At 43.7% G+C, this 25572-nt stretch overlaps 2 protein-coding genes across 2 annotated transcripts in view; both read left to right on the top strand.

Annotated features, from left to right (window-relative positions):
• Positions 1-14085, top strand: part of HEPHL1 (hephaestin like 1) — an 86722-nt gene extending 72637 nt beyond the window's left edge. The window contains 7 exon segments of the mRNA XM_004385568.1: positions 883-1023; positions 6023-6129; positions 8504-8726; positions 10789-10928; positions 12941-13103; positions 13542-13613; positions 13883-14085. Of these exon segments, the coding sequence (XP_004385625.1) occupies positions 883-1023; positions 6023-6129; positions 8504-8726; positions 10789-10928; positions 12941-13103; positions 13542-13613; positions 13883-14085 (1049 nt within the window).
• A 6038-nt stretch (positions 14086-20123) lies between these two features.
• Positions 20124-25572, top strand: part of PANX1 (pannexin 1) — a 57765-nt gene continuing 52316 nt past the window's right edge. Inside the window, exon 1 of the mRNA XM_004385551.2 lies at positions 20124-20830. Coding sequence (XP_004385608.1) covers positions 20650-20830 — 181 coding nt within the window. The 5' untranslated portion in view covers positions 20124-20649. The remainder of the gene's footprint in view (positions 20831-25572) is intronic.

Raw genomic sequence — 25572 nt, 5'->3', positions numbered from 1 at the left:
GAGAGAAATGTAGGGCTTAGGTCTGTTGATGTGCTTCCAAAATGAGAGTCTTCACCCTCCTTACTGTTAGTGGTACCCAGTGAAGACCACCGTGAGTTTGAAGCTCTGTCAATGTGGGGCGTGTGGAATCCCACAGTCGCTCGGGCACAGACCCACTCCTGCCCATGGGGCGCATGCAGCCTGGTTGCTTCTAACAGAAACGTGCACACGTGAGAAGCCACTGAGGAGCACATGCCTCCTCCAGGTGTCCAAATATTGAGAAACAATGTTAGACACGCAGTGAAATCATTGTATTAACCAGAAACCAACACAGAAATGTTTTTATTTCACTCTTTCAAATCCCTTTCATATACAGTATTTCATGGGGTCCTCATTATTATTATATCCATTTACAAGATGAGCCATTTCATACTTACCAAAGGTTACACACAGGAGGATTACAACTGAAAGTCGCCTCATCAGTGGATATGGCTTTGCCAGGAGATTTTTTTTCTGCAGTGGCAAAAAATTTAAGCATTTATTGAAGACTTACTGTGTTTCAATGCCCTGAATTAAGCACTGTACGTATATTATTTATTCCTTAACATAATCCTATGAGAAAGGTACTACTACTAAACCCGTTTTACAGATGAGGAAATTGAGACTCAGGTAGGTTATGTGACTTCCCAAGGACCCCCTCATAAGTGAAAGAGGCAGGATTTGAGCCAGGTGGTCTAGCTGCCAAACACTACATGACATTAAATGCTACACAGTATGGCCCTCTAAAGAAAGTTCACTGAAGAAGAAGCTAACCTTTTTATTTTATTTTGCCAAATACATTTAAATTACATAATGTTTGAGAAGAGCGATGATAATGTACACGGACCTGTGTTTTGCCTCTAGGCCCAATGATTCATGCAGAGGTGGGTGACTCCATCCTGATCGTATTTAATAACAAAGCCACGCGACCCTACTCCATCTCAGCCCAAGGCGTGGAGGAGGTAGATAGTGGGAAGCGACTCCAAGTGCCCATCACAAAGCCAGGTAAGATAAATCAGAGGCCTGCTCTATCCTGATGAGGACACCAGACTCGACTTTTTCCTGATCTCTGAGATGCCTGCCTTGGAGAGTTTATCTTAATGTCAATGCTGTCACCTAGTCATTCCCAATATGACATGATCATTCATCCAATGGCCAAGTGCTTATGGCATTTCAAAGGCTCTGTTAGGGACCTCAAACGGTAGTGAGACATAATAATAGCTAACATATACTGAGTGTTAACCTTGTGCCAGGTGCTGTGCTTTACATTTAAAAAAAGAAATCTCGTTTATCCTTAAACAACCACCCAGTGAGGAAGACACTAACGTATTTAATCAAATCTGACACCATTGATGATAATAACCCGTTATCGAGTTGATTCTGACTCGTAGTGATCCCATGTGTTAAAGAGTAGAACTGCTCCATAGGGTTTTCTTGGCTGTAATCTTTACAGAAGCAGATTGCCAGGCCTTTCTTCCACAGAGCTGCTGGGTGGGTTTGAACTGTCAACCTTTAGGCTAGTGCTTGAGTGAAAATTGCTTATGCCATCCAGGGACCTTTTGATTCTCTCTCTCTCTATATATGTATATGTACACACATACATATACACATACATATGTATGTATATATTGATTATAAATACATGCCATTATTTTGTCTGATATTAAAAAAAAGAAAAACATGCTGCCAATTAAATCTTGTTATGACACTGATAGAAAGATGCATTCTGATTTCAGATATATTGAAATGTAAAAAAATGTACATCCTATAATTGATGAAATATGGTAATGATGACTACATTAGGGCAGAGAGGGGTAAATAACTTACTTCTTACTAGGTCATCCACCACCCAAACTCACTAGGTCAGTTTGTCGTACTGTGGTGGCTTGCGTGTTGTTGTGATGCTGGAAGCTCTGTCAGTGGTATTTAAAATACCAGCAGAATCATCCGTAATGAACAGGTTTCAGTGGAGCTTCCAGACTAAGACAGACTAGGAAGAAAGTCTTGGCGATCTACTTCCAAAAATTAACCAATGGAAATCCTATGTATCACAACAATATTATTCGATATAATACTGGAAGATGAGCCCCCTAAGTTGGAAGGCACTCAAAATACACAGTGGCTGCAACAGTGGACTCAAACACACCAACCATCATGAAGATGGTGCAGGACGGGGCAAAGTTTCATTCTGTTGTACATGGAGTCACCATGAGTCAGAGCTGACCCAACAGCAAATAACAACATGTTAGAGCATACTTTAGTTATGGTGGAACCCAAGTTCGTTTGACTCCAGAGCCTGAGCTCTTAACTACACATTCCTCTCAAGAAGTTTAAAACATTCATAACATTTGCATGGTTGAGTGTGGCTGTGATAAATGTCAAGAACCACTGTGGCCTCCAGTTATGAAACTGATAGCAATTGTAGGTATAATTACAAGGGAGTTATATTTCATTTTATCTCTTATGTGTAAAATAACATTATTATAGTTACTACTGTAGTAATTACAGTAAAGGTCATATAAGCCCATAAAATTTAAAGACGCATAAAAGGAAGAGAGGAAAACAGTCTAATGCGTCACTAGAAAAAGTTAGCAAGGTACCTGCACAAGGGTGGGTTCAGGGGAAGGAAAATCTTCATTGAACACTTTTCTAACTTCTCCCACCACCCTTCGCCTCTATATCAGAAGCCTATACTGTTTCAAGAAAACTCTCAGGAACATGCAAATGACCGTCTGTAGAGAAATAGTTAAGTCAATTTTGGAATATCTTTACAATGGAATATTACTCCACCATTAAATGATGTATAAGAAGGGTTCATGATATGGGAAAGACTTATGGTATCAAATTAAACAAAATACAAGTATAGAAAAAAAGCTAGAAGAGAAATAAGCCAAAATGTTAATACTGGTTTTATCTTTGGGGTGATATTTTGGGTGGCATTTAGGGTGATACTCTTTTGTACTTCACATTTTTCATACTTTCTAGATTTTCTATAATGGCTGTGTCTTGCTTTGTTGAAGAAGAAAATGATTTTTAAAAACTAGGTCAAAAAAGAGAAAAAGCCATTAAATAAAGTTAATCATCTGTGATGGCTGGAAAGCAACTCCAGAGGAGGAAGATTGGTAGCACCATCAGGCATTGGTGGGGGCTCTAGTAGGGCTGGGGGAAAGCTGGGGTGACCCCAGTCACAGGCTGCTGTGCCCTGATGGTGAGGATTGGCAAGGGACACAGCCCCTCAGTGTTGGCTGGCCTTCTGAGAGCCCTTGATTGGAGGGTTGTGTAGGAGGGGAAGAATTCAAATGGACTAGAATGTGGCTAAGAAGCATTTTTTTCTTTCCAGAACCCAGGGATCCTTGACAAGGCTGCAAGGTTTGGAAACGACCAGAGGTTGGGGGTAGGAGCAAGAAACTAACTTTGGACAGGAAGTCCAAGCAAGTGGGAGAAAGAAAGTTTATCTGGGCATATATAGGGAGAGCAAACTCGAGACACAGTTGTCCCCTATCAGTTGTCTTCTTTTTTATATTAAATCACTCAACAAACATTTATTGAGTATCTTCTTTACATTCAGAGTTGTATTTACTGCTGAGGTATACAATGTATTGCCCAACCTCAAAAACACTACTCCTGTACCATTTATATAAAATGTCCAGAGTAGGAAAATCTGCAGAGACAAGTAATAGATTTGTAGTTGCTTAGGTATGGAGCCCTGGTGGTATAGTAGTTAAGAGCTACAGCTGCTAACCAAAAGGTCGCAGTTCAAATCCACCAGCTGCTCCTTGGAAACCCTATAGGGCAGTTCTACTCTGTCCTGTAGGGTCCCTAGGAGTCCGACAGCAATGGGTTTCGTTTTTAGTTTTAGAGGTGCATTAGTCACTAGGGCTGGTGTCACCCAGAGCAGTAACTCATGGTGTCACACCCTCCCCATCTGGGGGTGAGAGGGCCAGCTGGCAAACACCCCTGGTGGGTGGAGCAGCCCGGCCTTGCCCCACCCCCACGCAAGGCCAAGCCTAGCTCCAGGGTGTACCCCTCCCAGCCCTGCCCCCTGCGTCTCCCAGCAGCCCTTCCCCTCTCCCATTGGCCAATGGCAAGCACCACAGCCTGGCTGCCGGCACTGTGACCGCCACCACTGGGGTGATGGTGACGAATTGCCACACTGGGTGACACCAAGCCTAGTGACTGGTAGGTGATGGGGATGATGATGAGTTACCTCACTGGGTGATGGGTGACACCAACCCTAGAGACGCTACTGCCTTGGTGGCCCTTCCCCCAGTAGCACAGGCCCTCACGCCCCATCCGGGGACCCTGGGGTCATTTTGGTGTTACCCCCTCTACCAGTGTCAGGGGGTGCACTCTGCACCCCGCTAGTGATGCCACTGGAGTGCGTGACAGGGAGGGACTGGGAAATGGAAGGGTTATAGCTAAAGGATACGGAATTTCTTCTTGAGTTGATGAAAATATTCTAAATATGACTGTGGTGATGGTTGCACATATCTGAAAATACTAAAAACCACTGAATTGTACACTTTAAATGGGTGCATTGTGTGATATGTGAATTATATCTCAATAAAGCTGTTATTAAAAAGAAAAGGGGGAAGAGAAAACTTACCCCTGTAGACTCTTGCATTTGAGCAGGTAAATAACAGCTGTTTATCTTTCGATTAACAAAACATAGGGGCTTTAATGAAAGTTAATGGAAATAGATGTAGTAACAAAAATGGAGAAAAGTTCCATATAAGCATTACTTTTGCTTTGCTCTGTGTCTCACGTATTCAGCAGTAGGTTGTTTGTCCTGCTGGGGGTGGGAAAGGGACACAGGTAGTTTAAAGTGAGGTAATTATTTATGTGTGGTTTTTATTTGGGACTTTCACAGTGTGGCTAGCTCGCTAATTTGTGGTGGATATGTTAATGTCTCCTCTGTGCAAGGCTGTGTGTCAGCCACGGGGGATGCATAGATATGGCATTTGCCCATGGGGAAGCCCATACATTTGTTATTAGTATATATGATAACTTTTATTAACTGCTTTTTATGTAAGACACTATCCTAGGTACTTCAATTTCATTTAATCTTAGGATGACTTAACCCACTTTACATGTTAAGAAACTAAAAGTCAAATGCTAGATAATTAGGAAGTAGTAGAGCTGAGACTGGAGCCCTGGTGGCGAGGTGGTTAAGTGCTCGGCTGCTAACCAAAAGGTTGACAGTTCGAATCCATCAGCCACTCCTTGGAAACCCTATGGGGCAGTTCTACTCTGTCCTATAGGGTTGTTAGGAGTTGGAATCGAATTGACAGCAATGGGTTTTAGGGCTGAAATCTGGAGCTAGGTCTCTTTAATCTTCTCTGATTCTAGCTGGATCTCACTTGCCTGTACATTAGAATCACTTAAGAAGCTTTAAAACAATACTGATGCCTGGGCCCCAGACCTCAAATACACTGATTTAATTGGCCGAGGGCAAGGCCTGAACAGTGAGGGTTTACAAAGCTCCCCCAGTGTTCCAGTAAGAAGCCAAGGTTGAGAGACATGGTGATTAAAACCTGTGTGCTCAGGGACAGCTCTGCAGAGGGAGAAATGAAATTTGAGAAGAAAACAGTGAGAAATAAATAAAATAAGGCCTCATTTCCTGAATACATGTCAGTTGATCATAGAAAACAGCAGACCATGGGAGAAAGACCTGGCCATCTGCTCCTGTAAAGATTACAGCCTAGAAACCCCTATGGGCTGGTTCTACTCTGTCACACGCACTTGCTATGAGTGGGAATCCGCTCAACCACACCTGACAACAACAGAGGGAAAGGTGAAGTGTGAAATGAAAAAATCCGCCATTTTGAAGCTGTATAAAATCAGGATGTGTGTTTAATAGGGATATTGCTAATGAATGGGTAACTCTTGTCAGCAATAAACATTGACCAGAATATGTAAAGACCAGCTTGTACTTTTCCGGGTAAATCATCTGGAACAGAGGTAACACTAGTAATTTCTTTCTATTTCCTCTCATTTGTTTCAGGAGAAATAAGAATTTACCAATGGACTATCCCTAAAAGATCAGGCCCTGGGCCCTCTGACCCAAATTGTATTCCATGGGTTTACTATTCAACAGTAAACTTTGTGAAGGTAAGGTAGAAAGAAAAATCAAAATGCTTAAAGTAATATGGCTTTAAGTTGACAATTCAACTCATTGCAACTTGGATGGGTATATATGAAGCGGTGTAACGATTTAAAACAGTGGTTTCAACCACGGCTCGCCAGCCAAATCCTGGCATGCCCATTCATTTGCATTGTGTGTGATTGAGTTGAGTAGTTGCAGAGTTGAAAATATTTGCTATCTGGCTCTATACAGAAGAAGTTTGCTGTCCCTTGATTTAAAGTATGGGAGATAAAAACAAAACCTCAAGGTTTCAATTGCCAAATTTAGAAATGTACAAAGTAATTTGAAGTAAAAGAGGATATGTAAATAGATAACAAAATAAACGTATCTTCGAATATAATTTATTCTGTGGTTTTGGATGTGTGAAATCTATTAATTTTAAAGACGTTACCACTGCTACCAGGGCTCAGGGAAAGAAAGCACACTCCAGCTATAGCAATTCAAGCTACAAAGCTATTTGGATGATAAATAGGCTAACTTCACTTAGAAATAAAAGGCAAAGATTCGATACTGAATTTGAGTCAGATACATGTATGGTAAAACAACTACTGTCTTTAACTGTACATCATAAACCAAAGTCCAAGCTGAAGTCTTATCTGCTATAAAATATAAACATTGACCATTATTAAAAGGTAAAGGATTATCTTAACCCTTTTTTTTTAAATTTTCTTTTTTCATTTTTTTTTTTTTAATTGTACTTCAGGTGAAGGCTTACAGAACAAATAGTTTCTCATGAAACAGTAGTATACATATTGTTTTATGACATTGGTTAACAGTCCCACAACATGTCAACCCTCTCCCTTCTCGACCTTTTTTTTTTGTATCTTAACCTTTTTTAAATATAATAAATAGCTTTCATTAATGTCCTTGAGTTGTACTGGATAGTGCTAGAATTCAGGAGTTAGGCATACAAGACACGAGAAGAAATAAACTTTAAAAACTTTTCATATTGTAATTATGGGAAACCCATATTTATTTTTATTTATTCATTTGTGTATCCTAACAAATATTTATTGTGCACTTGTTATGTGCAAATGACCCTACTTAGCACTGTGAGGATTGCAAATATTCTCATCTTGAACTTATAGCTTTGGGGTGGGGGTAAATAATACATGCCCAACCTATAAGACAACTCCGAATCTAGTTGAGTGTCATGGGCATGGTGGGCCATCCAAGATACTATAGGAGACACTGGAAAGAGAGTCTTGGAAGAGAGAGCATTATGAGCAAAGTGGAAGATAGGAAAGTATAAGTTGTGTTTGAGAAATGTTGAGAGTCCATTTGACTGTCATATAGGGTACAAAACAAGAGCAGTGGGGGAGCTTAAGCTAGAAAAATTCATTGGAGTTCATTGGAGTTCATGGAGGGATTTAAGGGCCTGTCAGAGGTTTGTACGTTATTCTGTCGGCAATGAAAATCACTGGAGACTTCTAGATATGGGAGCGATGAGATTAATCTGACGGTGGTCAGCAGGTTGGGCTGGAAGTGGGGTAAGCTAGAGACCAGTGAGGAGTCCGTTTCTAGTCCAGGGTGAGGCACTGAGATCCTGCACTAGAGTGGGGGCAGATGGAATGGAAAGGAAGTCACAGAATGGAGAGACAATGTGAAGAAGAGGGAGGGAGTGGAAGGAAGATTTTATAGAAAACTGGTTGGAAGAAGTGGAAAGAAGGAAGAATTAAACATTAAAATCAAATTTTCTAACCTAAATGACAGGGAATGTTGTAGTGCTATTAAAAGAAATAGAGAATTCAGGAAGAGGAAATGGTTTGAGGGAAATAATAAATTCCATTTTAGACATGCTTAGTAGATTCCATTACCACAGGAAGCGCATCCAGGTAGAGTGTCTAAGTAAGCAGTTGGAAATGTAGATGTTTTCCCTCAAAAGAGAGCTTGGGGTTGAACAACTTGACTAGGAGATCATCCATGGTCCCATATCGTTTACTAATCACTCTGTCCACTTTTACCCATAGAAAGTGGAGTACAAGCATATATATAAAGCTATAAATACAGTCTCACTTGAAAAGCAAGCAGAAAAATAGAAGTAAGCATTCATTTATTCAACAAGTATTGGTTGAGGACCATCTATGTGCTAGACACGGGGCAAGGCTCTGGAGACTCAGTGATTTACGAGGGACACAACCTCAGCCCTCAAGGTGTCATCCTGTAGTAAATTTTTAGGGACTTTCCTAAACTGTCATAAAGATCACCTTGATTCTTCAGTGTTTCCTTGTACTTATTTTCATGGCCAATATTGTTTTTACAATGACCGTCCTACAGACACTTGATCTATATTATTAAATTATTTAAAGGCTCTTCTAATTCAATTTATTTTTCTTTCAGGATACATATAGTGGTTTGATGGGTCCTCTGATTACATGCAGAAAAGGAGTGTTGAATGAAAAGGGAAGAAGAAGCGATATTGATTATGAATTTGCTCTCTTGTTTTTGATATTTAATGAGAATGAATCCTGGTATCTGGATGACAATATTAAGAAATATCTCAATAAAGATCTGCGAGATTTTAAGCCCACTGATGATTTTGAGGAGAGCAACAAAATGCACGGTATATCAGGAGTTTAAAAAGAAGACCATTGTTGGGATAAGCTTGTACAAATTCCTATAATTGTAGGAGGCCCCCAGCCTCTTTCTCTAAGCCTTTCCCCATACCCAGGGGTACCTGAACTGAAGAAAGTCCTCTGAAGTTCTCCTTTAGAGTGAGGCAGACTAGCCAGTGGTTGGGTGGCAGCAAGGTCGTTGAGCTTTGGTCCAACTGTTTAGGAACCTCTATCCCTGAAAGGAGCCTTGGTGGTACAGTGGTTAAGCACTCCACTACTAACCAAAAGGTTGACATCTGAACCCACCAGCTGCTCTGCAGGAGAAAGATGTGGCAGTCAGCTTCCATAAACATTTACAGCCCTGGAAACCCTATAGGGTCACTATGAGTCAGAAACGAATTGACGGCAGTGGGTTTGGTTTTTGTTTTGGTTTATTTAATTCTATATAATTTTTTTTTCCTGGTGGAAGTAATATGTTCCAATTGACACATCCACAGTCTCTCACCAAGAACTCTTTTTTTTAAATCTTTGTATGTGTGTGTGTTTTAGGTGAAGTTTTACAGAGCAAAATAGTTTCTCATTAAATAATTAATACACGTTTTGTTTTGTGACATTGGTTGCCAACACTGCGATGTGTCAACACTCTCCCCTTCTGGACCTTGGGTTCCCCATTTCCATTCTTCCAGCTTTTCTGTCCCTTCTGCCTTCTCATCCTTGCCCCTGGGCTAGTGTGCCCATTTAGTCTTGTATACATGGTTGAGCTACGTGTATTATTGTTTGTTTTATGGGCCTGTCTAATCTTTGGCTGAAAGGTAAACCTCAGGAGTGACTTCAGTACTGAGTTCAAAGGGGCTGTACTCTTGGGGTTTCTCCAGCCTCTGTCAGACCAGTAACTCCGGTCTTTTTTTGTGAGTTAGAATTTTGTTCTACATTTTTCTCCAGGTCTGTCTGGAACCATCTATTGTGATCCCTGTCAGAGCAGTTGGTGGTGGTAGCCAGGTACCATCTAGTTGTGCTGGACTCAGTCTGGTGGAGGCTGTGGTAATTGTGTTCATTAGTCCTTTTCACCAAGAACTCTTTTTGACCAAGAGTATATAAAAAGATGGGCCTTGCCCAGTCACAAAGCTAGTTAAGCATTTAGAATCTAGTAGCCGGATTTCCAATTCAACTACTCTTTCTCATAACCAAATTTGCTTCCCTCTCCTCATAGTTTAGTGTGCTCTGTTTTTAGTGAATATTACCCTTGAGGTAATGTATCACTTGGTGGTACTATGATGCACAGAATAAAAGTCACTACAAAGAGAAAGGCTGAGAGTTGCCACCATGGAAACCCAGCCTTCCTTTGGTCATTGTTGGGTTAATGGACTCTGTCCAGGTGACACATTTCTTCCTTTGGAAATTCAGTCAGGCTTAGGAACTTGCTCCAAACTTGTTGTTGTTGTGTGCTGTCAAGTCAATTCCAACTCATAGTGACCATATAGGACAGAATAGAACTGCCCCATTAGGTTTCCCAAGCTGTAATCTCTACGGGAGCAGGTTGCCAGGTCTTTTCTCCGGTGGAGCTGATGGTGGGTTTGAACTGCTGACCTTTCAGTTAGCAGCTGAGTGCTTAACCATTGCACCACCAGGGCTCCTTTTGCCCCGAACTAGTACTCAGAAAGTGAGCTACTAAGGAAATAGCTTCTAATTTGTTCAGTTTTGATTTATAGAAACTTGATCTTTTTGTGCCTTAGTCTGCTTATCTGTAGAATGGTATAAATCTGGCTACCTCACAAATGAGTTTGCAATCCATTTCCTGAAGGGAATATGCTGAGCAAACATCCACCCAAGATGTAGTTTTAAAAAATAAAATGCCACTTCTCTTTTCTGGCTCTCTGTATAAGGATTTCTTAGTAATCTGAATTTTCAGCATAGAATGGTGGGGGCATTGGTGAGATTGTTATGTGTTTATCAGGCTCATGGAAATATTGGTAACCTAAAGATCTTCTTGAATCATTTCTAAAACCAGAATATGTAATACGTGTCTCCTCACTAATCAAAGGCTTTTTTTTTTTTTTTTAACCTTCCTAGCTATTAATGGGAGAATTTTTGGGAATCTTCATGGGCTCATAATGAATAAAGACACAATGACAAACTGGTATTTGCTAGGAATTGGAGGTGAAGTGGACATACATACCGTCCATTATCATGCTGAGAGCTTTCTTCTCAAAGTAAGTATAAGGAAAATGTTTGGAGGAAGATTTTTTGAACCAATCAATTCAGTGTAATTCCACCATGAAATAAGAGGGTTACTGGGCCATAATGCTTGTGAGGGGTGGTGGTTCACGTTAGAGAATGGAATAGATTGATGTAATTATACTCTTCCCATGGTGCCCAAAAACCCAGTGCTATCTAGTTGATTCTGACTCATTTCTTTATATGTATTTTATTGTGCTTTTAAAAGCTCTCTGATCTTCAGATGAGAGTTTTCTCATCAATTATATGGGGATGATCCTGACCACCCAGATTTATGCTATTAATATTGTATATGAAAGCACCCACAGTATTTGAGGCATTTTTTGTTTATTATTGTAAAAATGTAGATGACATTTGCCAGTTCAACGTTTGTCATGTGTACAGTTCAGTGACAACAATTATGTCAATCATGTCGTGCAACCATCAGCCAATGACCATTGTCAAATTACTATCACCATAGACAGAAACTCAGTGCTTCCTAAAAGCACTCATAGTATTTCCTTCCTTTCCCTGATCCTTTCTGGTTTTTTCTTTCCCTTTCCTATTTTCTCTTTTCTGTGTGATTCGCTAACAGAATAGCCTTGCCCTGTAAAGGAGATATTTCTAGCTCTGGCTTGGGCCCCTAAACTTTTTCTTGACCTTTGTCCTAGTAGTCTAGGCTGGACAATGTGTGACCTTCTGCCTCTCTAGCATCAAGCTGAATCACACAGGTGGTGCTGGCTGCAGAGCAGAATCACTTGGAGAGCTATCTAAGAAACAGTTTGCCAGGCCCCACCCCAGACCCACTGGATCAGAATTTCCAGGGGTAAGGTCCAGATCATCTGTCTTCTCAAGTTCTCAGTGTTGTCTACAAAGAAGCAGAAAAGAATAATCGTATCTTATCCGTGGGAGAAACCTGCATGGATCCTTTTCTAAGAATAAAGGCATAAACAGCAACTTTCATAAAACCTCTAATATCCTCTTCCCTCTGTATACTTTTTCAACATCAGATGAGGACACTAAGTACTAGCCCGTGATGGTTACAGAGTTTCATGTTGCAAATGGCTATGTTGTTTTTCAGAATTTGGCTTTTTCAAACCACGTTAAAAAGCGTATTAAAAATCTAAAAATGTAGTGAACTAAAACGCCAAACATTTATTATCACACGGTTTCCCTGGGTCAGGAGTCTGGCAGGAGTGTAGCTGGGTGGTTCTGATTCAGCATTTCTCATGAGGCTGCAATGAAGATGTCAGCTGCGGCTGGCCATCAGAGATTTAACTGGGGCAGGAGAATCTACTTCCAAGCTCACTCACATGGCTTTTGGCTACAGGCTTCAGTTTCTTGCCATGTGCATATAACATGGGAGCTGGCTATCCCCAGAGTAAGTGACCCAAGTAGAAAGAGTGAGAGGGCCTAAGACAAAAGCCATGGTCTTTTCTAACATAATCATAGAAGTGGCATGCTGTCACTCCCGCCATATGCTCTGGGCCACATAGACCAACCCTCACACAATATAGAAGGGGACTACAAAGGTTATGAATACTAGCAGGCAGGGATCATTGGGGGCAATCATGGAGGCTGGTTACCACAAGGTTTATAAATTTTATTGAGCTGTTCAAAGAACCAATTTTTGGTTTCATTGATTAATTTCCATTGTTTCTATTCTTGATTGCATTGATTTCTGTTCTTTTCTCTATTATTTCCTTCCTTCTGTTTAAAAAAACAGTTGCCATCAAGTCGTTCTCAACTCATGGCAACCCCATGTGTGTCTGAGTAGAATTGTGCTCCATAGGGTTTTCAATGGCTGATTTTTCGGAAGTAGATTGCCAGGCCTTTTCTTCTGAGGCACCTCTGGGTGGACTCCAACCTCCAACCTTTTGGTTAGCAGCTGAGCACATTAAACATTTGCACCGCCCAGGAACTCCTCCTTCTTTTATTTTGTGCCTCTTTTTCTTCCTTCCGTGGCTGAGCACAGAAAGTCTCAGGCTGTGTTTTTTGTTTTCTATAGACAGATAAATCTTACCGAGGAGATGTGTATGATCTGTTTCCCGGGACATTCCGAACCATCGAACTGTTTGCGGATCACCCAGGGACATGGCTGCTACACTGTCATGTGTCTGACCACATCCATGCTGGCATGGAGACAACCTACACAGTCCTCCAGAACACAGGTACTGTTGTCTGTCGGTCATCTGGCTGTCGTGATGTCTTCCTGTAGTCCCTGAAAACAGGAGGCATGAGAAAAACCCACACACAGCCCCCAAGGAACTCAGAGTCAAGTAAGAGAGACAGATGTGTAAATATGTAACCACAATAGAATGACATGTACCATTATAGAGTGTAGCATACAGGGTTCAGTGGCAGCGAAGGCTTCACAGAGGTCATGATGCTTGAGCTGGATCTTAATGGATGAGCAGAAGCTTGAAAGGCGGGTGGGGTCGGAACAGCATGTATACTGGTATGAAGCAAAATAGTGAGGATCCAAGAAAGATTTGCAGATAATGGTGGGATAAAGTCCTCATTGGTAAAATGGAGTAACTCCTGAAACAACTCATGAAAATAATGTACTCTGCTGTTTATTAAACAATCAACTTGTCTTCTGTGTCCAGACAACAGGATTCCATACTCCACCAAGTCTCCTTCTGAAGAAGCATCTCATCCAGTCACCGTGCCCTCTGATGGTAATGATACCCTCTTCTGCATGCTGAATGTAAATGCCTGAACATTTCATTCCTCAGGGAAGGGCAGAGGCCTCATACCACACTTTTCTTTTGTTTCTTTTTTTAAAATTTTATTATGGTAAAATATATATAACAAGACATTTACCATTTTAACCATTTTTAAGTGTACAATTCAATGACATCGATTACATTCACCATAAAGTGCAACCATCACCACTGTCCATTTCTAAATCTTTTCATCACCCCAAACTCACTTTTCTTTTTCACAGAAGGACCCAATAAGGAGAAGCTCTATTTCTTTGGCAAGATCCTGGGTCCCAAAGGAGCCAAGGCAGCCTTAGTCATCCTTTTTATCATCGGACTCATCCTCATGATAGCCATGGTGATTCTCTTCCTCAGACTCCACTCTGTGAGGAATCAGCTGCCGTACCAGCAAGTCCAGTCCTGTGCTCTCCCCACAGATGCTCTGTGAATCACCTGGTCTTCCTCAGACAGGAAGGGGTGACGTTCCACAGCCAGATGGCCAATGGCAGCCAACAGGGAAACAGGACGCCGGCAACGTTCACCAAGGAAGGTTGACACCGTGTCTGGGATCAGGCATCTGATCCTCTGGAACATAATCCAATGGAATTTGCTTTTATTTATTTCTGAACATGGGCTGTGAATAATCCTCAGGTATAAAATACAGAAGAAGGAGAACTGGTGTTACTGAGAAATGCCAACTCTTAGTCTATTCTCTGAATGAATTCACTGAAGTGAGGGGACCCTCTGAAAGATTCCTTTATTTTCCATTTTTCGTAATCCTTAGATTAGACATTATTTCCTTTGCTTACCATCAAAGTTTCCAGGTGGACTACTTATAGAAAGATTTATAGTACCTCAGCCATCTAACTGGAAGTGTCCTGATTTTGTAACACCGTTACATAAGCTGCCTCCTGTAGTTGTTCCAGGAAAAAGAACTTTCTAAGGAGTTCAGGGAAATGTCTGAGTCAGTATCTGCTGATAGAATTTGACTAAATGAATCTCTGAGGCTTTAACCAGCTCTCCTGGCCTTTCCCCCTTTTATAGCAATAGCCTGTGCACTGTTTGTTACGAAAGATATTTTTAAAAAATTTTAAGCATTTAAAAAAAATTGCTGCTGTTTTTATGCAAACCTGTAGTGATACTTGAATGTTTATAACTCACTTCATGTTATCTGTTTTTACAATCTGTTTCTGTAGCAATGTCTGAATTTTCAAAAATAGACTAGAGAATTTGTATTTCTATTTTAGAATCTGGGAGCATTAGAATCTGTAAATTCAGGCTTGATTCTCCCACTGGGAGTCAGGGACTTCTCCAAAATGTTAGTGGGAGCTTCTGAGGGAGAGGGAAGCTTTGCAGGAGGAGAGTCCAGGCTGGAATCTTGAGTCTGGTTTTCATTCAATTAGACTCATCTTTCCAAGTTTCCATCTCCTATGAAATAAAAACAGTCTCAGCACATGAGAAACACTGGAAGGGATTCATCAATCCAGCTGACTGAGGAAAGGGATCTCATGAAATCTTAGATTTCATGCTTCTTTATGAAAGACATGGCCCTTTATTGGAGGAAAAAAAGAAGAGGAAAGGCATAGGGAGGAAGGATGGCCTGAAAAAGAGATTCCTGGGTGGCAATTTCTGAACCATGGAATCAGCTTTGAAGCTACGTATTGAAGTTTTCAAGGCTCAAATGCAAAAATGAAATACCGAGCAATTATACTCAACCCTCTACCAGGCAATCTGCACCCTCTAAACAGCATGCCTAAAGCTTAGGTGTAAATTTGATAAAAGCAACATTGTTTATTGCTAGACTGAGAAACTGCCCTTAGCTCAGGGCAACATATCCCCTGCAATGGCAGATGAGTGATGTTGGTACATCTGCCTTTGCGGTGGGCCATTTGAATGTCCAGGTGAACGAGTACGACCCAATAAATACTCTGGTGGAGGGATCTTTCACACTTTCTCATCTTCATCTTGGTGAGGGGAAAAGGGTAATTTGATAGAAGCTATCATCTTACACAGGGTAGTATGCAAATGCTATTAGTTCTGTTCATAGTTTGCTTGAATGTCATATCAAACAGGGTTTTGAAATCTAGCCTAACCACTAGCAATGTGATTTTGTAGTATGTGCTAGGCAGTTTTCATACACATGTAGGCTGTAAAATTACATACTAGTAATTATGATAATATGCCTTATTTATACCTACCTTTAGTAAGACCACAAATTGTTGTTTTTTTCCTTTTCACTTGGTCTATTTTTTTAATGAAAACAAAATCATAACGTAGTTTGCACCATTTCTCTGTTGAATAAAGTTTCATATAAGCTGGCTATTTTCATAATTTATTTCACTCCAGATTTGTTGTTGTTAGTTGCCATAGAGTCAGCAAGTCATGGCTACCTCACGTATAACAGAACCAAACATTGCCCTGTCCTGCACCATCTTCACAATTGTTGGTACGCTTGAGTCCATTGTTGCAGCCACTGTGTATTTTGAGTGTCTTCCAACCTAGAGGGCTCATCTTCCAGCACTGTGTTAGATACTATTCTATTGTGATCCATAGAGTTTTCATGGGCTGATCACTTAAGATTATCTATCACTAATACAGAAAGGTTGGGGTTATAAAAGAGTTCTTTTAGATATTTAGCAAGTACCCCAGTTATACTTATTAGAGGAAATGAAACAAAACAATATATCTTCAGAAATAATATGACTCCTCAAACGTTGTTTCCCCAAACGTACGACACTCTTGTTCTCTACCTCACTCCTTTGAGTGTCTTTATAAGACAGAAGCAGAGAGAGACTTGACTACAGCTGCAAGAGGCAATGTGATGACTGAAGCAAGATTTCTATGCTGCCGGCTTTAAAGATGGAGGAAGGGACCACAAGCCAAGGAATGCAGTTCTAGGAGGTGGAAAAGACAAGGAAATGGATTCTTCCCTAGAGCTTCTGAAGGGAGCATGGCTCTGCCAACACCTTGATTTTGGCCCAGTAAAGCTGATTTCAGACTTCTGACCTCCAGAACTTTAAGAGAATAAATGTGTGCTGCTGAGTTTGTGGTAAATTGTTACAGCCCTGTCCATTGGTTATTTCACGTATCCTCACAGATCTGAAAACCATCTTTACGCCAATAAATTAAAAATGTGTGTCTCCAGCCCTCACCTTGAGTTTCACACTCACAGATCTTGCCAACTGAGCTGTAGACTCACAGATCTTGCCAGTTGAGCTTCAGACTCACAAATCTTGCCAAATGAGCTTCAGACTCACAAATCTTGCCAAGTGGTATCACTGCAGCAGCCCCCAACCAGGCTCCCCATGGTCTCTCCTGCCCCTTCCAACCACTGCCCACACAGCAGCGACAATGTTTTCTTAAATATGCACATCTGACCACATCATTTCCCTGCTTAATACCCTTTAATGTCTTTCCATTTTACTTTGAATAAAATCTAAACTCCTTACCTTGGTCTACAGGCCCAGCCTGATTTGGCCCATGCCCACTTTCCCAACTTCATCTCAGGCTCTTCTCTGCTCCAGCTTTTATCAGTTCCTATGCTGAGCTAGTTCTTTCTTGCCTCAGGGCCTTTGCACATACAGCTTTTTATGCCTGGAGTGCTCTCCTTCTCCAGCACCCCATCCCCTACCCTATACCTTTTCCTAGTTCAGATGTAAGCTCCCCAGACTGCCCTGTCTAAAGTGGGTTCCTCTGCCTGTTACTTCCTATCTCCATTGGTTTCCTTTGCAGCACTTATCACAGGACATTTTATCTGCCTGTTAGCTTGAGTTTTATCTGTCGCTTGCACTGGAATATAAGCTCCTAGAAGCAAGGATCCCTGACCTCTTTGGCTCACTGCTGCATCCCCAGCACAGATCATACTGCAGATACATAACAGTTGCTCAACAAATATTTCTTGGATGAATGAATGAAAATGTAAACAGAACAGAAGGTCTAGTAGGGCTTCTGAGGCCACACTTGATTGACTATTCTTTTGTGTTGCAAAAAGTCTCATTCAAATGTCAAGGATCTCAAACAAGCAGAACAGAGTTCTGGGAGCACGGCTGTGAGGTCCACCACTGCTTTGTCCTTTTGACAAATGATACTGGGGCTGGGAGAGGGGCAGAGGCAGGAAGGACTTGGGAGGAGGAGGTGTTAAATACCTAAATGCACCTTATAATGATAAAAAAATTTAAAAAAGGAATGTTATCAAAAACAAGGAGTAGCTGAGAAACTCACAGCTAAGAGGAACCTAAGGAAGCATGACAACTAAATGTAACGTCATATCCTGAAACAGAAAAAGACATCAGGTAAAAACTAAAGAAATACGAATAAACGATGAGCTTTAATTAACAATAATGTATTAATATGGGTTCGTTAATTGTAGCAAATGTACCACACTAACTTAAGATGTTAATAATAGAGGCAACTGGGTGTGGGGTATACGGGGACTGTCCTGGTTATCTAGTGCTGCTTAACTGAAATATCACAGGTGGATGGCTTTAACGAAGACATTTATTCTCTCACAGTCTCGGAGGCTAGAAGTTCTAATTCAGGGTGCCAGCTCCAGGGGAAGGCTTTCTCTCTCGTGGGCTCTGGGTGAAGGTCCTTGTCATCAATCTTCCCCTGGTCAAGGAGCTTCTCAGGGCAGGGACCTGGGTCCAAAGGACGCGCTATGCTCCTGGTGCTTCTTTCTTGGTTGTATGAGCTCCCTCTCCCTCTGCTTGCTTCTCTCTTTTATATCTCAAAAGACATTGACTTAAAACACAATCTAATCTTGTAGATTGAGTCCTGCCTCATTAACATAACTGCCACTAATCCCATCTCATTAACATCATAGGGTATACAACACATAGGAAAATCACATCAGATGACAAAATGGTGGACAATCACACAATACTGGGAACCATGGCCTAGCCAAATTGATACACATAGTTTTGGGGGACACAATTTAGGCCATAACAGGGACTCTCTGTACTATCTGCTCAATTTTTCTGTAAATCTAAAACTGTTTTAAAAAATAAAGTTCTTTAAAAAAAGCAATGTCACATATGCTGTCATTGACACCTTAAACTCCTGAGGTTTATAATGTCGGCTATCAAATACTGAGTGCTTGATGTGCCAGGCACTGTACATATCACATTTATTCCTCAGAACAACCTGATGTGAGGTAGGTAGCGTTATCTCTATTTGGCAAATGAGGCAATTGACGCTCAGAGATTTCCAGTGACATACCCTTGGTCTCACAACTATTAAGTGACAGATCCAGGGGTTGCACTCAGGCTCTTAGTGAGAAAGGGTGCATTTAATGAGAAGGGGAAGAACTGGAGCTGAGGTTTGAGAGGAAGATGAGAATTGCAGTCCTGGCCATTATTAGTTCTATGTCCTGTGAGACATCCAAGCGGAAAGCTGGGTAGGCCGTTGGATGTGTGCTTGCTGGGATGAAAGGCCAGGCTGCATATATACTTGTGGGAGACAACAGCATGTAGAGAATGTCTGCAGTTATGCCCCAGCCCTCCCCCGCTGTACAGTGAGCAAAGAAGGCAGCCCAGCTCGGCCGCAAGAACCCCTCAAAACCAAAAAACCAAACCCTTTGCTACTGAGTAGATTCCTACTCATGACAACCCTATAGAACAGAGTAGGGTTTCCAAAGAGCGGCAGGAGGATTCAAACTGCCGACCTTCTGGTTAGCAGCCGAGCTCTTAACCACTGTGCTACCAGGGCTCCAAGGAGCCTCCATCTGCTCAAATGTTGCCGCTTATTTATCATCCACTTCTTGTAAATGGCTCAGAAGCAGCTTCCAGCATCCCCCAACATCTACCAACCCGAAGACACTCCTCTGCTGGCCTTTGGGCCAAGGCTCTACTTGGGAAGGCAGGGTAAGGAGAAGCGGGGACCTGAGCAGTGCTAATTGAGACCTGTGACCTAGTCATTCGCTTCCCACACGCTCACCACCTTCCCGCGCCTCCGTCTCACACACAGAGCTCCTCCAAGTCTAGCGCTCCCTTTTCCATACACCTTGTCTTTACCCGCTTCATGTAGCATTAAGAGTCTGGCTGCTAACCAAAAGGTCGGCAGTTCGAATCTACCAGGTGCTCCTTGGAATCTCTATGGTGCAGTTCTACTCTGTCCTATAGGATCGCTATGAACCGGAACGGACTCAATGGCAACAGGTTTGGTTTCTTTGGTTTTGCTCCTTGAGGCTTTTGCAGTTCATTTTAACATGACTTCACCATGCAGAAATGTTGGGGGTGGGGTGTAAAAGGGGGCCATCCTATCCACACGTGTAAAGGATCTTTTCAGAAATGATTTTAAAGATCCTGGTGCCAGGAAGACGGACGAATGTAGATGGGAAGTACACGAGACTTTTCAAACGAGCCGCTCAGTGGAGATGATCCTCTCCGCGGGGATGGAACAGACCGGCGCGGGATGCTGCCGCGCGCACCACGCCCCGCGTCCCCGCGATTTCCGGAAACTCCGCGCTCCTGCGTACTAGGTTTCCTTGGATGGTTCCGGAAGAAGGCTAAGGAGCGGGACACTAGTCGCTAGCGCACCAGCCCGCTCCAGGTGCCAGGGCGGAACAAACGGGCCGGAGCCGGATGGAAGCGCCTTGGTCCCCAACTGGCTCTTGCGTCGGTGGGCGCCGGAGAGGCACGGAGCCCGGGATCGCGCACGCTGCGCCGCCGTCGCGCCTGCATCGGGGGCCTGCGCTGGGTGAGCGCCCGCGCCCCGAAGCTCGCGCCCCACCGGCGGCGGAGGCAGGGAGCTAGAGAGCTTGTGCTTGGAGAGCAGCTTGGGGCAGGCGCCGAGCGGAGGCTGCTGCAGCTCCGGCGGGGGTCGCTAGGAGCCTGGGCTTACCAAGACACAAAGGTGGGCAGGATGCAGGGGCAACTGGGGAGCCGGCAAAGGAAAAGCGAAAGCCGCGGGCCGAGCCGGTGACGGGTGAAGGCGCCGCGCCGCTCTTCGGCCGCTAGCGGTGCCGGGTCCAGCCCTGGTAGGCCTGGCTGGCTGAGCCCGGCGCGCCGCAGCCATGGCCATCGCCCACCTGGCCACAGAGTACGTGTTCTCGGATTTTTTGCTGAAGGAGCCCGCGGAGCCCAAGTTCAAGGGGCTGCGGCTGGAGCTGGCCGTGGACAAGATGATCACGTGTATTGCCGTGGGGCTGCCGCTGCTGCTTATCTCGCTCGCCTTCGCGCAGGAGATCTCGATCGGTAAGGCCCCGGGCCTGAGGGGCGGGCGGGGCTAGGCGAAGGTTATCAGGGCCGCCCTGGTCTGATGAGAAGTGATTTTGTTGCGCGCCGGCCTGAAATCTTCGCACGCCCCTGCATTTGCTTGCACTTATGATGGACGTGAACCTTGGAAAGAAAAACCAAAACCAAACCAAAGCTGTTGCCATGGAGTCGATTCCGTCTCACAGCGACCCTATAGGACAGAGTAGAACTGCCTCATAGGGTTTCCAAGGCGCGGCTGGTGGATTCGAGTTGCTAATCTTTTGGTTAGCAGCGTAGCTCCTAACCATTGCGCAGGTGGCCCAGTTTTTTGGTCCGAAGTGTTCTTTGCCCGCGTGCTTCGTTTGTACCCTTGTGGACCCTGTTTAAGGAGGCCTTGTGGCACAATGGTTAAAGCGCCCGGCTGCCAAGCAGAAAGTCGGCATTCAAGTCCACCAGACGCTCAGCGGGAGAAAGATGTGGCTGTCTGATTCCGTAAGATTTACAGCCTTGGAAATCCTATGGGGGCAGTTCTACTCTGTCGTATAGAGTCACTATGAGTCAGAATGGTCTCCACAGCAATGGGTTTGGTTTTGGTGGACCCTGTTTCAGGGCCGCTGGAGATCCCGCGCTGGAATCCCCACTCCTCAGTTCCGTGCGCTCCACTGGTCCAGAATGTGGCTTAGTGTTCGTGTCCCACTCTTTTGATCGGCCCCTTTGCCACCAGATTTGCCGAGAAAAACTGTCTCCCCTCTTTTTCCTTCACACATACTTGCACAGTCACCCAAAATTTTGTAGCAGAGAAGTTGCTGAATGGTTCAAGGGAGGAGTTGAAAAAGAGCCCGAGAAGTGTGTTCTCCTTTCACTATTATATATTTAATAGATGTTTATTGAGACTTTAACCTTTTTCAGTGATACCAGTACTTGGCACATATTAGAGGGATACTGAAATATTCCACCTGGACACCCCTCTTACCAATCTGAGATGAACAGGTCATCTTCATGTAAATTTTCATTTGATCAGAGTAGCAGTTCTGAGAGATTGGAAAGACTGGTAGCTTGGGGAGCATCACACAGCTAATGAGTGGCTGGCCTTCCTCATCAGCTGTTCAGACTAAGCACAGGAGAGTGTTCATGAATCAACAGGAAGACAGTGTAGGAGGGCTAGAGACAGTTGTGTGGTGGGAATGAGGGAGAGGCCAGTGGGGGGTGGACCTTGGGAAAAGCTTTATGTCAGAGGTTGGGCTGGCCTTGTGTGGGATTTGGATAAGCAGCAGCTAGACCATTGCCAGGATTGTGCCAGGGCCGAGAAAGTTACAAGTTTCTGGGAGGGGCAAGACCCAGTGACTGCAGAGGCAGCAAAATTAGTTAGGGTTCCTAGGATCTGAGAGTGAATATGGGCTAGGATGAGAATAGAGGAACACAGACTGAGTAGTTTAAGAAGTGGGAAGTTATTATTTGAGCAGGGGGTGGATTAGCTGAAAACAGTATTTTGTAAGTAATTACCTAACTCTGGTGGCGTAGTGGTTAACAGCTATGTCTGCTAACCAAAAGGTCGGCAGTTCGAATCTACGAGGCACTCCTTGGAAACCCTGTGGGGCAGTTCTACTCTGTCCTATAGGGTCAGTATGGGTCGGAATTGACTCGACGGCAGTGGGTTTGGTTTTGGTTTTAACCTGGTGGTGGCATGTAGGGTTGGGGAAGGAGGAGGGATTATGGAGCTAGGGAGAATGGATGTCATGAGAGGACGCATCAGGTGAGGTCTTGTACATGGGGGTGGGGGGTGAAGAGTAGAAGGGAAAGAATGGGAAGTGGTGATTCTGAGAGGTCAAGGAGCAAAAACCAGCACTTGAGTAACTAGATTTTAATAGAGAATGAACGGCAGAGACTGGTCAGTATGGTGTAAAGGCCACAGGCCTGTGAGTGGAGAATGGTCGTTTTGATGGAAATAGTGAAGCTGAAGGGAGAGTTGGTTAGAAAAGGGTGAAGATGAGCTTGATTTTGTGATCTACAGCACTAAGTTGTTTAACTTGGCAAGAAATTGCCAAATTCATTGTCGAAAAAATGTTTTCAGTTTTCTTTGTCTTTGGGCAAGCTTAGTCATGAGGGTTTCCTTTCGCCTTCCAGATGACTGGGGGTTGAGGCATCCAATAGAAGGGAAAACCACTAAGCAGCGTGCGTCCTAAAGATAGTCTATCTTTTCACCAAATGCTTGCCAAGTGCCAGCTATATGCTGGACCTGGTGCCAGGACCAAGGACCAGGGATAAATGAGGCATGGTTCCAGATGTCCTGGGGAAGCACACAGTGTTGGGTACCTGATGGGGACAGAGAGCCACAGGCGAGAGGAGTTGGTCACTTTCTGTGACCAGCTCCATTTCTGGCTGATGAATTAGAGGGGAATCCCAAGGTGCCTGCACCATAGTCCCTTGTTGTCGTTGTTAGTTGCCACTGAGTCGATTCCTGAAACATGTCCAAAGTGATGGGTGGGATGAAAGGCATTTATTTTAGATTTGGAGTGGGTTTACCCAGCAAGGACCTGAGTTAAAGTGTGTATAGCTGATATCCCACCTGAGGGGGATTGGAAGGAGTGTGAGATGTGGTTCTCTCCCTGCCCTGTAGGAGTTTACCATCCAGCCTGACTGAGAATGGACATGGCTAACAGGTAACATTGTTCGGCAATGCATGATCAGTGACAGGATGGGCATTGAACTAGGAACACCAGGCTGGTGAGGGTTGGCAGGGACTTGCATAAAAAGCTGTTAAGCAGACTTCATGTCTTCCAAGGTGCTTCAGGAGTTCTAAGGGGACATAGAGGATAAGCAATGGGATGAAGCCACTAGGAGCATGTAAGGCCTATCAGGTTGAGTACACATTAAAATAAAGAAGGAAGGCTTTAGAGAGAAGGAGAGGGGAAAATGAATTAATAAGTGGAGTAAGTGGAGTTGGTCGTGTCAATGCAGCATTTAATTTTGTCCAAATTCAGCTGTACGCACTCAGCCAAAATACAAACAAATAAGCAAAAAAGGATGAGAAGAAGAAAGAGAGAGTGAAGTCATTTAAATGGAGCAAGTGCTTTTGCCCACCCTGGTGGCATGGTGGTTAAGAACTACAGTGAGCTACGGCTGCTAACCAAAAGGTCAGTAGTTCAAATCCACCAGCCGCTCCTTGCAAACCCTATGGGACAGTTCTACTCTGTCCTATATGGTCACTGTGAGTCACAGTCTACTTGACAGCAGTGGGTTTGGGTCAGTGAGCACTTGCCCTAGAAGGAATGTGAGATAGGCCTGCAAACTGATCTCTTAAAACATAGCTTTATCATCCCTCTTGTGATAATTTCTCCCTCCATGGTGCCAGGAATATTGTTTCATTGTCATAGTGTACTGTAACATAAGGAATCGTCTAGATTCATGAGGGATATGAATCAGAATCAGTACAAAGCTGGTTCCTGTGAGGCAGAGGTCAGGTATGTCTCTGCCTTTCCACTTCCACATAATTTCTGACACTAGCCGCCCCCCCACAGCACTTTCTACTTCTCTGCAGGGTTTGATATTCCATTGCAGTGACAACACAGGACTCACAGATCATATACACAGTTAATGTGGTTTACTAGGGAAGTAACAGGCTACAACTCAGGATCAACTTGGAAGTAACAGGAACAACTCGAGATCACGATCAGGAAGTACATAGGCAAGATTTGGAAGGCTCCTCTGAAGTAGAGAGCACATGCCTCCTTTCTTCAGTGCAGGACAGCTTCCAACTAGGACAGCTTTCTCAGTTGCTCTTCTCAGCCTGTCCACTGCTAAGTGACCCAGCTCATAGCCAGTTTAGCAGCTTGCTCAGCTCTCTTAGCTGCTATCTCCCGTCAGGCTTCTTCACTGTCCGGCCTCTCTGCTGTGCAAGCAGATCCTCTTGGCTCTGCAGGCCCCAGGTCCCAGGCCCCCTTCTGGCCATGCAGGCCTGTCTTCAGTCTCCCTGCCATAGGCCTCTGCAGTGCTTACTAGCCCAGCTCATAGCCAGTGTAGCTGCTTGCTCAGCTGCTGCTCTCCTAGCGGCAGCTTTCTGCTGTTGCTGCCAGCTCTGCCACCAGGCCCTTTCTAGGCCTCTTACTGTCTTCAGTGTTACAGCCTTTGACCCATTTTACAGCTTTTTTAGGAGCTTCCTCTTAAAGGAATCCCTGGTCCAAACTGCTCTAGGCTCTTCTTGGTCTTGAGGTTCCTTCCCACCTGGCCTCCTCTAAAAACCTCTGTGGGGTTGGCAACTATATAAGCAAACTCCTTGTCAATTTCAAGATCTGGCTTTCCCCAGCAGGACCATGGCTGACCAGATTCCCTTGGGGGACTGCAAGTAGTGGTTTTACATAACATCTCCTCTGCTAGTAAACCTACCACTCCAGTTAAGCTGAGTAAAATAGACCAGTCACAGGGCAAACTGTGGCCCAGGGCCAGACAAAGTATCAAATCAAGTTGTTTATAGCTTACCAAGGAAGTGTCAGTCAACCTGGGAAATCTCTGGGCAAAAGTAACAAAAACTCTGGGGTAGAAAACAACCTGGCAACTCCTCCCCGCCAAGCTGCTTCTCCAAAGAAGCTAGGGCAAAGTTAACTCCTCAGGGCTTAGGGGAAAAAAATGTCCCAAGCTGTTTTTCCAAAGAACCAAGGCAAAAGGCCACATAAAGGAACTCATTTCACTACACGTATTTTATTTATTTATTTAATTATTGTACTCTGGTTGAAGGTTTACAGAAC

The sequence above is a fragment of the Trichechus manatus genome, unplaced genomic scaffold, assembly GCF_000243295.1.
Source record: "Trichechus manatus latirostris isolate Lorelei unplaced genomic scaffold, TriManLat1.0 scaffold00141, whole genome shotgun sequence".
NCBI classification, from domain to species: Eukaryota; Metazoa; Chordata; class Mammalia; order Sirenia; family Trichechidae; genus Trichechus; species Trichechus manatus.
Note: the sequence above shows the minus strand (reverse complement) of the source record. Positions and strands in the feature narration are given on the sequence as shown.